The sequence below is a fragment of the Pogona vitticeps genome, chromosome 4 (assembly GCF_051106095.1).
Source record: "Pogona vitticeps strain Pit_001003342236 chromosome 4, PviZW2.1, whole genome shotgun sequence".
Classification (NCBI taxonomy): Eukaryota; Metazoa; Chordata; class Lepidosauria; order Squamata; family Agamidae; genus Pogona; species Pogona vitticeps.
The window spans coordinates 78769233-78783407 of NC_135786.1; the positions used below are offsets into that span (position 1 = coordinate 78769233).

General features: G+C 43.9%; 1 protein-coding gene across 1 annotated transcript; it reads right to left on the minus strand.

Moving 5' to 3' along the window:
* Positions 1-787: 787 nt before the first annotated feature.
* On the minus strand, positions 788-12891 carry PTGER3 (prostaglandin E receptor 3). Its single transcript, XM_020795273.3, has 2 exons — positions 11902-12891; positions 788-1806 (listed from the first exon to the last, which is right to left on the minus strand). The coding sequence occupies exons 1-2, from the start codon at positions 12748-12750 to the stop codon at positions 1519-1521; spliced, it is 1137 nt and encodes a 378-aa protein (XP_020650932.3). The 5' UTR covers positions 12751-12891; the 3' UTR covers positions 788-1518.
* Between the last annotated feature and the right edge of the window lie 1284 nt (positions 12892-14175).

Below are 14175 nucleotides of genomic sequence, written 5' to 3' on the forward strand. Positions count from 1 at the left end.
TGGCTTCAGAGCCAGAGGTTGGGAGTTTGATTCCCCACTGTGCCTCCCTGACAGGGGGCTGGACTCAATGATCCATAGGGTCCCTTCTAGCTCTGTAGTTCTAAAATAAGATGCAAATTACTTCCTGTGCTGATGGCTGGCAGAAAAGAGGGCTAAGAAAGGGAGAGGATGCTGTGAAATTCCAGGTGGGGCGAAGGATGAGAAGGATTGCTGTCTTGCCCTTAAGGAGGAATGAAAGGGTCATGCTCACTGCCCTTTCAAAATCCCTCCCTCACCCTCTTTCCCTTGGCTGTCTTAGGAAGCTGCTCTCCTCACTGGTGAGACTGGGGATTTCTCCTAGCTTCTGGGGGGGGGGGGACACGTGCGGGGAATAAAACAGAGTGCTCGGCTCTGCAGACAACCATTGCCCTCGCCAGAAACACCTCTGTTCCACTTCTATTTCAGCCCCCCCCCCCAAAAAAAACCTTGAGGGCTGGTGCAATTGTACCATTTGTTCTGTCTGTGACTTGGCTTTGCTGTTTTCATTTTCTGAAATAGTTCCCCCCGCCCCCCGGAGGCCCAAAAATGCACAAGCACCAACATGGACCTAGACAAGGATTGGATCTGAGTGTCTCCAGAAAGTTATAGAGTGGGTCAGGCACCAACTTGTGTTCCCTTATTAGCCACTAATGTGGCTGGGGGAGCAGTGCGCACGCATAACTATAATCACTACAGCACCTTTCCTTCTCAGTTAAACCAGTATATAAAATAGAAGGCTGGAAATAAAAGGAAATATCTGACAACAGTGTTAATCTGACGTAAGGTACAGTCTTTATTATCATCATCAACATTTAGTCTGCATACAAGCTTCCACTTTAAAAACCACAAACCTCTCTCTTTGAATAGCAGGAACATCTCCCAGAGGTCTTCGGCAGCCACACAGAAATTTTATTCTTACATACTATGTCAAGACCTACATTAAAAAAATAGCATTGTCCTGTCTTCATAATTTATCTTTTTCTAACAGATATTAAAAAGAAAAATAATAATTTTCCATTTTAAATCCACTGAATGTATCACATCCCTGCATTTTACTTATAGAGGAAAAACGGCCATGCACTGGATGCTCCGATTCACAGTAAGGTACAAGATATGTGTGTAAAGCCAACATGCATCGGCTCTGCAGTGCCTGCACAGCAGAATTTTTTCCCCTTTCCCTCCCACGGCCATTGCTATTGCTTAAAAGCCAGCTCTGAAGAGTTTCCCAGCCCTGTTTTGGGGAAGGCAGGTTGCATCTCCCTGTTCCACTGAGGGATGCATTTCTATCAATGGACACACACCCAAATGGATCCTGGCCATGGGATGGAGAACATACTACACCTTAGATGTTGTCCGTCTCCAAGTCCCAACATCCCTCTCACTGTCAGCTATGCTGGCTAGGGCTAATGAAAGATGCAGTCTAAGAACATTTGAAGGGCCAGATGTCCCCAGCCCTGGTAAAAGATGACACAAGGGCAGTTGTTAAACACAGAAGTTGTTTCATGCTGTTGTGGGTGTGATCTTGTCTGATAACATAAAGTGTTGTCCTTTCCATTCGTCCTGAGGGCGGCAGGAAATGGCATTGGCTAACTGACAAAACTTTCGCAGGAGGATCTTCCTGAGCAGCAGATAAACCCAGGGGTCCAAGATTTGATTCAATGAAGCCAAGCGGATGGCAGTTAAGAAGAAATTGCACTCAGGCTGCAGTATGTTGCTTTGGGTTTGGCTGCAGGATTCTTTGCATTGATCCATAGAGGTGCGGTTGAAGGTCACTTTCAGCATCATAAGCTAAGAAAACAATACAGAAAAGGTTGAGAGTCAATCATTTAGCAACATTCTTTGAGATGAAAGAATAGTAAACAATGCAAAGGTAATTTGGTGACATTCCCAAAAGTCACTAGGATTTGTCAGGCAGCCTCAAGATTACTGCCCTGGCTGTGTTACCTGGTTGTTTAACATAATTTAAATTCCAAATTCAACTCATATTCCTGGCAACTGTGTCCAGGATAATATGATTGATGATGATGATGATGATGATGATGATGATGATGATGATGATGATGATAAACATATTTAAAAGTTTACAAATACACATTTTAGTTTGTGTTCAATTACTAAAAAAATTAAATTAAAATAAAAATTAAAAACTCAGGACACAACTGTAAAAAGAGCTGAAAGTAATACAGTACCATATAGCCACTGTCTGATTTTCTGGTACCATCATATTTTTATCCAAACGGTGCACATTTAAAAAAAAAAATACTAAAGAAAAGTGAGCATAGTGACTGATGCCTTGGGGTCAAATCAGATAATACATCACTCTGGTGTGTTTTATTTGTTTGTTTTTGCAGAGGTGCTCCTCCAAATGATAGAAGATACCTTTTCGTCATAGCAAAGATTTTTTTTTTCACCTATATATCTTGCATTGAGAATGTTTCATGTTGTCATTGATTCCTGGAAAGAAAACATGGACTTGACATACAAGTCTCATTTCTGAGAGTACGCATGGATCTCTCAGAAGATTTTATGGCTGGAGGAAAAATATGTTAATGGACTAGATGTGACTCTTAGTTACTGTATATCCTTGGTTGGATTACTGGAGTTTGTTTTATACAGGGCTATCTTTGACGAGTGCTCAGGAATTGTGTTTGGTACAGAAAATAAATCTGAGAGAGCTGGAAGCTGTATACTTCTTGGATCATGTCACATCTTTCTGTTAAGGGTTGCTCCAGTTACCAACTGGCTTCCAGATACAACTCAAAATGTTGACAATGACTTTTGAAAAACTCAGGACTATATTTCTGTAGCGACCACCTTCCCTCATACCAACCTGTCTGAATCCTCACAGCTGACTGTGTTTCTCTATGTTCCAACTACGGTAGAAGGACAATGGATGGGGATAATGGAAAGGGCCTTGCTGGACATAAATTGTGGAAACCTATGCTCCACAAGACTAGGTTTGCACCTTTTCCAGCAGTATTCCACTGCATGGTGAAGAACTTCCTGTATAAACATGCCTTTTTTTTTTTTTTAGAAAATGATGAGCCTCTCAAATATTTTGCTTTTAAATATTTATCACATTTCTTTATTCGTTTCATTTGCATTTGCACATAGTACGAGGCGGCATCATACAATTTTTCTCCCTATGTTATCCTCACAACTCTGTGATGTAGGAGAGGTTGAGGGAGGCAGAATGATTGGCCTGAGGCCGTTCAAGAGTTTCAGGGCACAGAGGGGGCTAAAAACTAGATTTTTTTAACATCCTAGTCCAATATCCTAACTTCGATCACACACTGCTTCTTCACAACTTATATCTGGGGCATCATCAGGAAAACAGGGTTTGCCATTACTTATTTTATTTTATTTATTCCATTTTTATACCGCCTGTCTGGCTGCCAGGCCACTCTAGACGGTGTACAAACGAGCGACAACAACAGTACTGACAGTCATGGAAGTTAAGATCATCTGTTGCTGCTGTAAACTCATTTTCTCCATGTAATAACCATGCAATGTGATAAGCCTTTAAACAACTCTTCGATCTAACTCTTCTTGATGCGATTCAGACAAACATGGTGTGCATTCTCATGAAAAGCAGATATTTATTTTTCCATGGCTTAGCTGGCATTCATTCTCTGTTCTTCCCTTTCCTAAGCCCTATCTATAATAACACATATACTTAGTGCCACTTAAAGAGTCCTTGATAAGCCTCACCAGAGTTAAGATTCACTGGGTTCTGTAGTTACAGAATATTTTAAATCGTTATTGTGTGTTTTAAAACCCATAATTAAATGATGACATTTGTGGATATTTTCAGGCACATCACTATGCCAAGATAATGTATTTGAAAGGAAAATAATGAAAAGTGAATTAGCAGTTTAACTACCACAGAGGAAAACAACTTCTGGCCGTTACTTTTGATCCATTAACTGGGCTGATCCTCTGTGGAGACAACAGAAAGTTTTTGTTTGAAAATTAAATAAAATCTATTTTAAAAGGCCCAGCATGCATTAGGCTTGCCTCAGTGTTCTTCTCCTTGCAACTAACATTGCAGGGAGCAGAAGAGGAGGATCTGGCCCCATTCCCCCTCACTGTCCATGTGTTGTTCAGATCTCAACCGAGCATCCTGCTCTGCAAGCAGAAGTCACCCACTATCACCTTTCTTGCTGAGAACCATACAAGGTTGCAATAGGAGAAATGGTCTTACCGTGTGGAATAGGCTGACCTCTTCAGACCTCTTTTAAAACATGGGAAATGGAGCAAAGGCAGTGGGGGGTATCTCCACATGCTGATCATCAACAGTGTGGAGCAAGGATTTTGCAAAGTCTCATCCTTGATGGCAACTATGGGGAATTGTAATTTTTTTCCTCCTTGTCCTGCAAGAGGGATGGTTTTACACAAACTGTGCAACAGTGTGAAAGTTGCTGCTTCGTTTCATGGCCTTTTAAATATATGAACCACTGGATGGGTTGTTCCAATCTTTAATTACTATTTGCGAGCCTTCTCTGGTAATTTTGTGCTTTACATGAGCATTGTGCTTCTTAAGGGCAAGGACACTGGCTTTGTGCTGATTTGCCCCAGAGGCATTCTGTGTAAATTGTAAAATCCTGGCTCTGCTGTTGCACTGGAGAGACTCTCCCCACAACCACCTTGGTGTCACCTCAACACCTCCAAAGAGCTGGAGGCAGCAACAGATGCTCCCTTTCCACCATTTTGTGAGGCCGTGTCTTATATGAAAATTACTAAAAGTTAAAGTTATCATGCAAAAAAGTGGCGTTATCCCTCATTAACTGCATATTGTTAATGTAATGTAAATTATTTGCACATATATAAAGTAATAATGATTTTGTTATTAGGAAAAATATTTACAAGTAATACATTATTTGTAACTAGTTACTTTCAAGCTCTGATAATGGGTACATGAAAGGGGCATCTGATATTTGTTCTGTTAGGAAGGACAAAACTATCAATAGGGAGTATGGCTGTTTTTTCTCAAGCTGAAATCTCCATACAGGCTAAAGGCTTGCCCAAACTGACTAGACCATTAACTCATTATTGAAACATTAAATTATCATGATCACAGCTAACATATTCCCTTGGTTCCTAACCTTGCCAATTACTGCCAATGGGTCTCAATGGTATTTAATGCTCTGTGATACATTTATTTGTTTCAGCTTCAATGCTACGTTTTGCTTAAAAACATATTAAGAAATGGAAGTCATCTCTTCCTCTGTTTCAAATCTAGGGACTTAGTACTGTACTTCAGTTTTTGTATTTACTGAGAGCGTCTATTCATGCAACATCTCCTATCTATTTTAGGTAAAGGTAAAGGTTCCCCTTGACAATTTTTGTCCAGTCGTGTCCGACTCTAGGGGGCGGCGCTCATCCCGCTCTTCAAGCCATAGAGCCAGCATTTGTACAAAGACAATCCTTCCGTGGTCACATGGCCAGTGTGATTTAGACACGGACGCTGTTTACCTTCCCACCGAGGTGGTACCTATTTATCTACTCGCATTTGCATGCTTTCGAACCGCTAGGTTGGCGGGAGCTGGGACAAGCGACGGGCGCTCACTCCGTCGCGTGGATTCGAACTTACGACTGCTGGTCTTCTTACCCTGCAGCACAGGCTTCTGCGGTTTAGCCCACAGCGCCACCACGTGCATTATAACAAATGTGGTCAGGCTCAATGCTTCCAAGCAGACCATACCTCATGCTGACAATCAAAGGGCCTTCTGTACAACTTCTCACTTTCCCTTCTTACAGGGCTAACTCTGTTTTATTGCCTGAGGCAGAGCAAACCTGAGCCACCTGTTTCATTAGTCATTATATTGCTCATGGTTTTTCTGGAGAAAAAAAATGGAGACTATACAACCTAAGATTTGAACAAGTCTCTCCAAAGTTCTCCCAAGCTTTTGTTTTTCTCCTCCCACAACAATGTGAAAAAGCAACACATAAAATGGCATGTGTTGTGCATCAAGGTTGACTCAGCCTTCCATCCTTCCGAGGTCGGTAAAATGAGTACCCAGCTTGCTGGGGGGGGGGGGGCAATGTGTAGCCTGTATAATTAAAATTGTAAACCGCCCGGAGAGTGCTTGTAGTGCTATGGGGCGGTATATAAATAAATAAATAAAATAACAAAGTTAATGATGTCGTCAGTACAACGCTGTACAAAGGGAATGTTGTTATGCCACTATGAAACAAACAAACAAACATGAGAGACAGGTGTGTGTATTTGCGAGGATTTATATCTACATTCTGAGAGAGGGGTGTGATGGAACGATAATTCAGGGTTGTTGTTTTTTTAGTCCATGCTTTCCTACCTTTCTCTTTATGAATCAAGCACTGACTTTTACTAGAAAAGTTCCCACCTCAAATATATGGCAGCAAAAGGTAACTCTGTTTTCAGATGTGCTTTTGTTGGGACGGTGCAAATATAGCATCTGGTTCATAAAGACAGGGGAGATGTAGCTGCCCCCCAAATTTTGTCAAGAACAGCGAAGAACCGCATCTTAGCACAATTAAGAGACAATTCACATTAGTGCTAAAGGACCCTTACATTACCTGATGTGCCAGCCTTCTTCAGCACACATCAGCTCCAGCCACAACATGCAGTGGTTTAGGTGGCAAGAGGTGTACAGTATTACAAAACCCAAGAAAAGAATCCCATTGGGGAGACTGATGAAAGCTCTGGAGAATCCAAGTATCATTGAAACCAATGGGGTTTTGTGGTTGTTCTGGGTTTTTCGAGCTCTTTGGCCATGTTCTGAAGGTTGTTCTTCCTGACGTTTCACCAGTCTCTGTGGCCGGCATCTTCAGAGGACAGTGACCAGAGTACAGGTTGCTGTCCTCTGAAGATGCCGGCCACAGAGACTGGCGAAACGTCAGGAAGAACAACCTTCAGAACACGGCCAAAGAGCCCGAAAAAACCCAGAACAACCATTAGATCCCAGCCGTGAAAGCCTTTGCGAATACAATGGGGTTTTACTTACTTTCCACTTAATTTCAGTGATCCATTGCTGCCTCTCCAGTAAGATTTATGGAGAAATAATTCTTGCCTTTGGCAAAACACTGCTAGCAATCATATTTTTCAAGATATGAAAGGACCAGATTTTAAGTTTCACTGGGAAAAGCAGAACTGTTCAATAGAAAAAGGAATAGAAAAAGCCCATTTATAACATTTATAATTATTTGCACTGTGGATTTTAAAGGCAGTAAAGAAATACAAGAGGCAATGTGTCATCTACTACTGTTCTAACTTCAGTTATTGTGGGAAATTTTGTTTCTTGGACAGCTGGGATTCTTCCCTCACACAATCAGAAAACGTATTTCTTTTGTTTCTTGTAGGGAGCCACTTCAAACAGATTTCCTTAGGCTCCTGGTTTAGTTAGATTATTGCTAGCACCAATGTTAGAAGCAAAAATATCAATCAGGGTAAGTTAATAAAGGTAATTTAAGAGGAAGTGTCTTTTCCATATGGACAATTGTGTCTGTTTGCCTACCTCTCGTAGAGTTAGACCCCACATGTTCAAGTTAATTCAGGTGCACATTTTTATAGAGTCAAGGCCCAAAGCAAGGTTCAAAGTCTTAATACTGGATATTCTCCAAAACCAACTGCATCCCAGACAGTGTATTTTATGATGTTTCTTGCATTACTTTTATTTTATCTTATTTATTGCTCATCAATTGGGTGAACAGCTGCCTGTCTGCTGTCAAAATGTGGGAATATTCACTTCCAAACCTTTACTTCACTTTATGTTTTAATATCTGAAATGGAATAGGGTGGATTATAGTCATGTACTGAACATACTGCACTTCCAACAAGCAAACAAAAAGCCTTAAAAATTGGGGTAACATGGCCATCTTAATGCATTGTGCAAGTCTAGCTGAAATAATTCCATATTCCCTTCTCTTTCACTAAATTTCTGTTGCTTTGGTATACATGTGAAAAGTTAAAGGATGTAACATTTAGTTCATAGCCAGCAATTAACAAGTCGCTGCTGAGAATCTCGTGTGGCGGGGCAGCCACACCTGCTGGCTCGGTGCATGTTCAAGAATCTGATAAGAATGCAATATTTATCACTATCTATGGAGCCCCAGGGACCTTATCTGCTACAATCCAGCTAAATAGTCAGCAATTGGCCTGTGAAGAAGATAGATAAATAGGTGTCCAATTAAACCACGACTGGCATCTCTGAAAAAGCAAAGGTGCCTAAGCAGAGGCACTCTGGGTACGACATGAGAAGACAGACTCATAGGAAAAGACAACAATGCTGGAGAGTTGAAGGCAGCATGAAAAAAAGAGGAAAACCTAACATGAGATGCATTGACTCAATAAAGAAAGCCACAGCCTTCTGTTTGTAATGGCTGAGTAGTGTAGTTAAGGATAAGATATCCTGGAGGTCACAAATTCACAAGGTGATCATGTGTCAGAAGCAACTAAAAAACAACACCCTAAAAAACTTGCATTTTTCTGACAATTAAGTCAAACATTACTTTTTTTCTCCTAATCAAGAAGTAAGTCAGCCACCTAAGGTGCAGCATATTTACCTTCTGTATAAATCAAGCACACCTTCCCCATCATTTTGTGATTTTTGGACATAGGCTAGTAACAGAATCTCGGAAACAGGATTTGTCGTGCTTCTGGTGATACACTGGAGATACACTGTCTCTTAAAGCCCCAATCTTCAGAGAGGATCAGTGGGCTTCGATACACCTCTAAATACACGTTCGCAAGAACTACATTCAGACAGATTGACAAAAGTGTATGACTGTTTAACAAAGACTACAGTGATTGGTTAACATGTCTCTGGGAAACAGTCTGTGATTTCTTCTCACCTTTATTTAAAGTTTCAAGTCCCTTGATGCTATCACCCTGTCTCAGCCTTTCCCCCTCCCTCCCTCAACTATTTAGTTTTTCATCAATTTTCACAGCATTTACTTCCAAGTGGTCTCAGAATGGAACTAAATGCCACCTGCTTTTGCATTTAATGCTCCTATTAAAAAAAAAAAAAATCAGCAAGCACCACCAGCTGTGTTGTGATCATTATTGGGATTGGATCAGTTGCAGGGGATATATTTCATGTTTTTCTCCCCTGCAGCTGACAGCAGAAACTTTTCCATGAAGCTGATCTTTGCTTTAATGGGAAATCCCTCATTGGCACGAAGAGAGGATTTCCCACTGCTACTAAGAGTGCTGTCATAGGACGGCTTCTCCATATCCTATGCAAAGGAACACAGCAAAGGACGAAAGAGTTATACATTTCTTATCACTGACCCACACAGATCTTAAAAATGGCAAACTGAAAGAAAAGATACATTTATTACTATCACATCTTGCTTGGCTCTCAGTATCCAGCCTCAGATCCTTGTCTCATTTAATCCCACATCATGGGGTGCTCACTATACAATCTCTTCTCTGCCCTGCTCAAAATTTCCTATATTTCATCCCTAAGCAAATTTCCCTCTCAATTCACTCTTCCATCAGTATGTCATGCCAGTCTGGCTTCTCAAGCATTCTTATTTTGAGTTTACTCTCAAAAGAAAAGTCAGAGAATAAAATATATTGAGAGTTTTGCCTTAATTTCAAATTTATTAAGTCTTCTGTGGCAACATTCTTTCGTTTTCTGTCAAAATAAAATATGAAAGTGTTATTCTATTTCATGCTGCAGAAGAATAAGCAATACACAAAGAAGTCTGATTTTTGGCAAAGCAACAAAACAGCTAAGCCCTTTTTGTCCAAGATGGTATTATTCCAACCAGTTTCTTTCCTTAGCAAGGAAATGCATTTACTTCCTAGTTAAGTGTCTAGCTAAAGAGACAGACAAGCAGCAAATGCCAGCTAACACACCCATGAACCCAGGAAGCAGGGTTTTTATGTGCATAATCCCTAAATGGGTAGAAAAGTTTTATACACTCAAGGATGCTGGCCGAATGATCGTCCAGGCTCACAGACTGCAAACAGAAACCAGGCCTACAAGCCATGTCAGATACTTGTTAATTGGACTGAAGAAGTTCAGAAAAGAAGCTTTGTCTTTAGCCACAACGCATCACACTCTTGGAGCTTGGAAAAGTTACTGTTTGGACTACAGCTTCAAGAATCCCCCAGCCAGCATTACCTGTGACAAGCTGCCAAGGGTAACTTTTCCATGTTTTGCATTCATTTGGGAGCAAATTTGACTGGTACAACAGCACTTAGACGAGCTATGCCTGGGCCATGCTTTCCCAGCTAAAGTTCTCTTACAAGGTCTTATGGACAAGGAGGAGCAAGCAGGTCAGTGTTGTTCGGTGTGTTAAGGCAGCTGGATGTGGACTGGGGAACACGTGGGCCCAAACTGTCGGTCACGAAGCTGAGCCGTGGCCCTATGCCAACTAATCTCTCTTTTCACAACTGACCTTGTATTATGAAGCTGAGGGGTGAGGAGAAGGACCCTCAATAGTTTTCAACCAGTATGCATTCTTGGAGGCAGAGCACCATAACAATTTTAAGAAACACATGGAAAAAAAAAACAGGACTGGTTCTCAGTGGCAAGGAGGCAGCCGAGAGCCCCTTTTGGTTATCTTGCCCATGTCAACATCCCACAGGAGATCTTGTCTGTCGCCAGCAGTGGCAGCAGCGACTTTGGAGTTACAGGACTAGAAATGCACTTCCCCCCTTTGTATCATACTAATGAGACTGGCAGGGAGAAACAAAATGTTTACCTTAATTGTGGCTATATTTGCTGAACAGTATAATCAGGGATTGAAAGATTTCAAAGCAAAGGCATGTTTTTTGCTACACTAGCCTAATACAAGTGCAGGTGGACTAGAGGGTGGCAGAGCCATATGTTACTTTTGATTAAATGAGGAGAGGGAAGCCAAACGAAACAGAAGCCTTGTTGGGCCTGGGAAAGCTGGAGAATTCATTTCTAGCCATGCTTACCTTCTCTCACTCTCTCCCTGACGATATCCGGGGCCCCGTTTCCCCACCCCTGGTTGAGACTTTCTCCAATCTGGTGCTCTTTGGATATCTTGGGTTTCAGTTTGTATGATCCATCACAACCTGTCCTGTTCACTACATCTGACTGGAGTCAATAGCCCAAAGTATCTAGAGAGTATCAAGTTGGCAAAGGCTGCTCTGGAGACCCACAGCTACCAAGAATCAAGAACACTGGGTAAAAAAATGAACAAATACTCTGATATAACAGCAACCTGTTTTTCCCTGGGGGAGGAGCGGTTATGCTTTAGGGGTCTCTCACAGTTACATCTCTGACAGAAAGCTTTTCATGTTGTTTCAAACACCTGTAAAAACTGTTTGACTGAAAACATCAGTGGAACAAAACAAACAGGTGTAAGTATGAATATTAGGGGAGCATTTCAGCTACATTCAGATTCTAGTTTTAAAAAGTAAGGAACATGAAGAACTCCTATCTTTGCTGAGAACTTTAGATAGTGGGAAATTTAACAAACCGAAAGACAGGCTATAGGTTCTCCTCTTCCTTACTGGGCACTGAGAAGGATGCTATCTATTTCATTCTCGTATGCACATGTGCACACTTAACACACACAGCATTAACAAGCCCTCTGAAAAACTGTGAAAAGTTAGCTTGTTATCATCAGCAGACAAGCAGATAGTAAGATCTCTGTTGACTGTGACACTTTATATTCATTCTTTTCTGTCAAACTATTATAAGCTAATCTACTTCCCCCCCATAAACACAAACTGGAAAAAGTGCATTTATTTACATTTGTGCAAAAATGTGTGGTTCTCAGATTTTACACTGAGAACGTATTTTAAGGCCTCTGGTACTTTCATGGAGCAAACTTCCAAATGCATCCCCTTAAAAGAAGACCCATCAGTCCTCCGTTTACAGCAGTCAGACACACATGACAGAACATAAGGCAACCTACCAAGAGTGGGGACCAGCAGGCAAAAAGGACACACATGATCCCCAAAAGCTGGAGCAAGGTCTCCATGGTAATCCTGCCCCACTGCTTCCTGGACTGAGAGGCGGAGCTTTTGGACCGGCACCGGCACACCAGAGCAACGATGGTTGCCACGTTACATGCCACAGTGATGGCCAACGAGAAGAGGCCCAAGAAAGCAAACGTTGAAGCAAAGATGAGGTTGCCCACTCGAGGACCTTCTTGATCATTGGTGCTAATGAAGCACCAAGTCCCTGGCCACTGAAGAGTATACTTCCCGACACCAAGGATGGGCAAAAGGGCAAAGGCGAAGGTGGCCAGCCAGATGCTGAGGAGAACCGACTTGGTCACCCTGGTCTTCATGTGGCCAGTGTACCAATGTGGGGCTCGGATGGCCAAGGTCCGCTCCACAGCCATGGCGCTGGCAATGAAGAGGGGGCAGAGTCCGAAGACCGTCATGCTCAAGCCGAAGAAGGAGCAGAGGTGCCACGACGGGTCCACCGCCCGCCACCTCCGGTTGGCCAGGTACACCGAGATGACCACGGGGCTGGTCAAGAGTTGCCCGGTGAGGTCCGTGAGGGCTAAAGAGCCGATGCAGAGCAAGAAGGACTTCTTGCGCTGGTTCTCCTTCTTGTGGTAGGCTCGGTAGACGAGCAGCAGGGCCAGCCCGTTGCCCACCAGGCCCGTGATCATCATGGTCAAGGGGAACACCACCGAGACGGAGCCGCACTCCTCCTCCTTCGCCTCCCCGGGGAGAGCGGTGGCATTGCCCTCCTTCTCCGCAGCGCTCTCGTTGAGCCGCCCCTCGCGCAGCCCGTAGTCGTAGGGAGTCATCGCGCTCGCGGGCGGCCGAGCAGACCGAGCGGCAGCCGCGGAACCAATGGCGAGGAGGAGGAAGAGGAGGAGGCGCAGCCCCAGCCCATCGTGGCGCACCCGCGCCGGCCAGCCGCCTCAGCCCCGCACGCCAGGCGCCCCGCAGCACTCCGGGCGCAAGGCGGCGAGCGGCGGCGCTTTTAAAGGCGGAGGGGGCGGGGCCTCGACACACACACTCACACACACACCGCCCCGCGCGCGCCATTGATGAATCCACCGCCCTGCCTCTTTTTCCCGCGCAAGGGAGGACCTGAAGCTCCGCTGAGCGGAGTGGGCACTTCTCGCATCGCCTCCACGCGGAAGGTGGCTATTCCCTCCTGCTCTCCGCAAGCAACTTCGCCACGCATTTTTTTTTTTTTTTGGCCAGAGGTCCTTTAAACTCGACCATGAGTCCAGACCTCCAGATCTTGGGTAAGCACCTGCGAACCGCACAACAGCCTTCCCTGGTTCCGCCTTTATGGTCCGCGCCTCTCTTAATCCGGCGCTTCGGTTTCTGCTACGAACCGGAGAAACCGCCTTGGAAAAAACCTCCCTTTGCAGGGTGAAGCCCGCCGCTGTTTCGCTGTCCATCGTCCTCACCAACTAATTGGCCTCTGAAAAACCAGCAATAAGTTGCAACGAGGTTGCGGCCCCCTGGAATGAGCAGAGGTGTTGGCTCAGCGGATCTCTGCAGATTCTGCGGGGCTGCTGTAGCTGTCAGTCACTGCTTGATTTCAGCCATCGCCTTGTTAGGTCTAAAAAGTTTATAATCAATCCCAAGGGCGGAAGGAGCTGGAGAATCGCCCTCTGAGTTTGAGGCGCAAACCAGGCAAGAAGCATATACTTATCGAGCCAAAGTATATAGAGGCAGCGACGCCACCTAGCGGGGAAACCCACCCGTCAAAGTTGCCCCCCCCCATCGCCTGGTACTGCTTGAGGTGGTCCTCTCACCACATCATAACGGTCTGACGCAGAACACACGCCTCAAGGCCCATCCCCGGACCTAAATCTTGATATCCAAGATATAATTTGGTTGAGTTAGAAAAACACAGCAAGGAGATGCCACTTTTTCACTGGCAGAACGTTATGATCTGGTCTCTCCGCTGCATTGTCGATCCAGTCCAAGGATTAACTCTCCCTGGAAAAGACCCTGATGTTGGCAAAGTGTGAAGGCAAGAGGAGAAGGGGACGATAGAGGATGAGATGGTTGGACAGTGTCATCGAAGCAGCCAACATGAATTTGACACAACTCTGGGAGGCAGTGGAAGACAGGAGGGCCTGGCGTGATCTGGTCCATGGGGTCACGAAGAGTCGGACAAGACTAAACGACTAAACAACAACAACCTGTAGGACATGCTTGTAGTGGTAGCACCCTCCTGATGCTCAGCAACTGGTATTCCGGAAAGC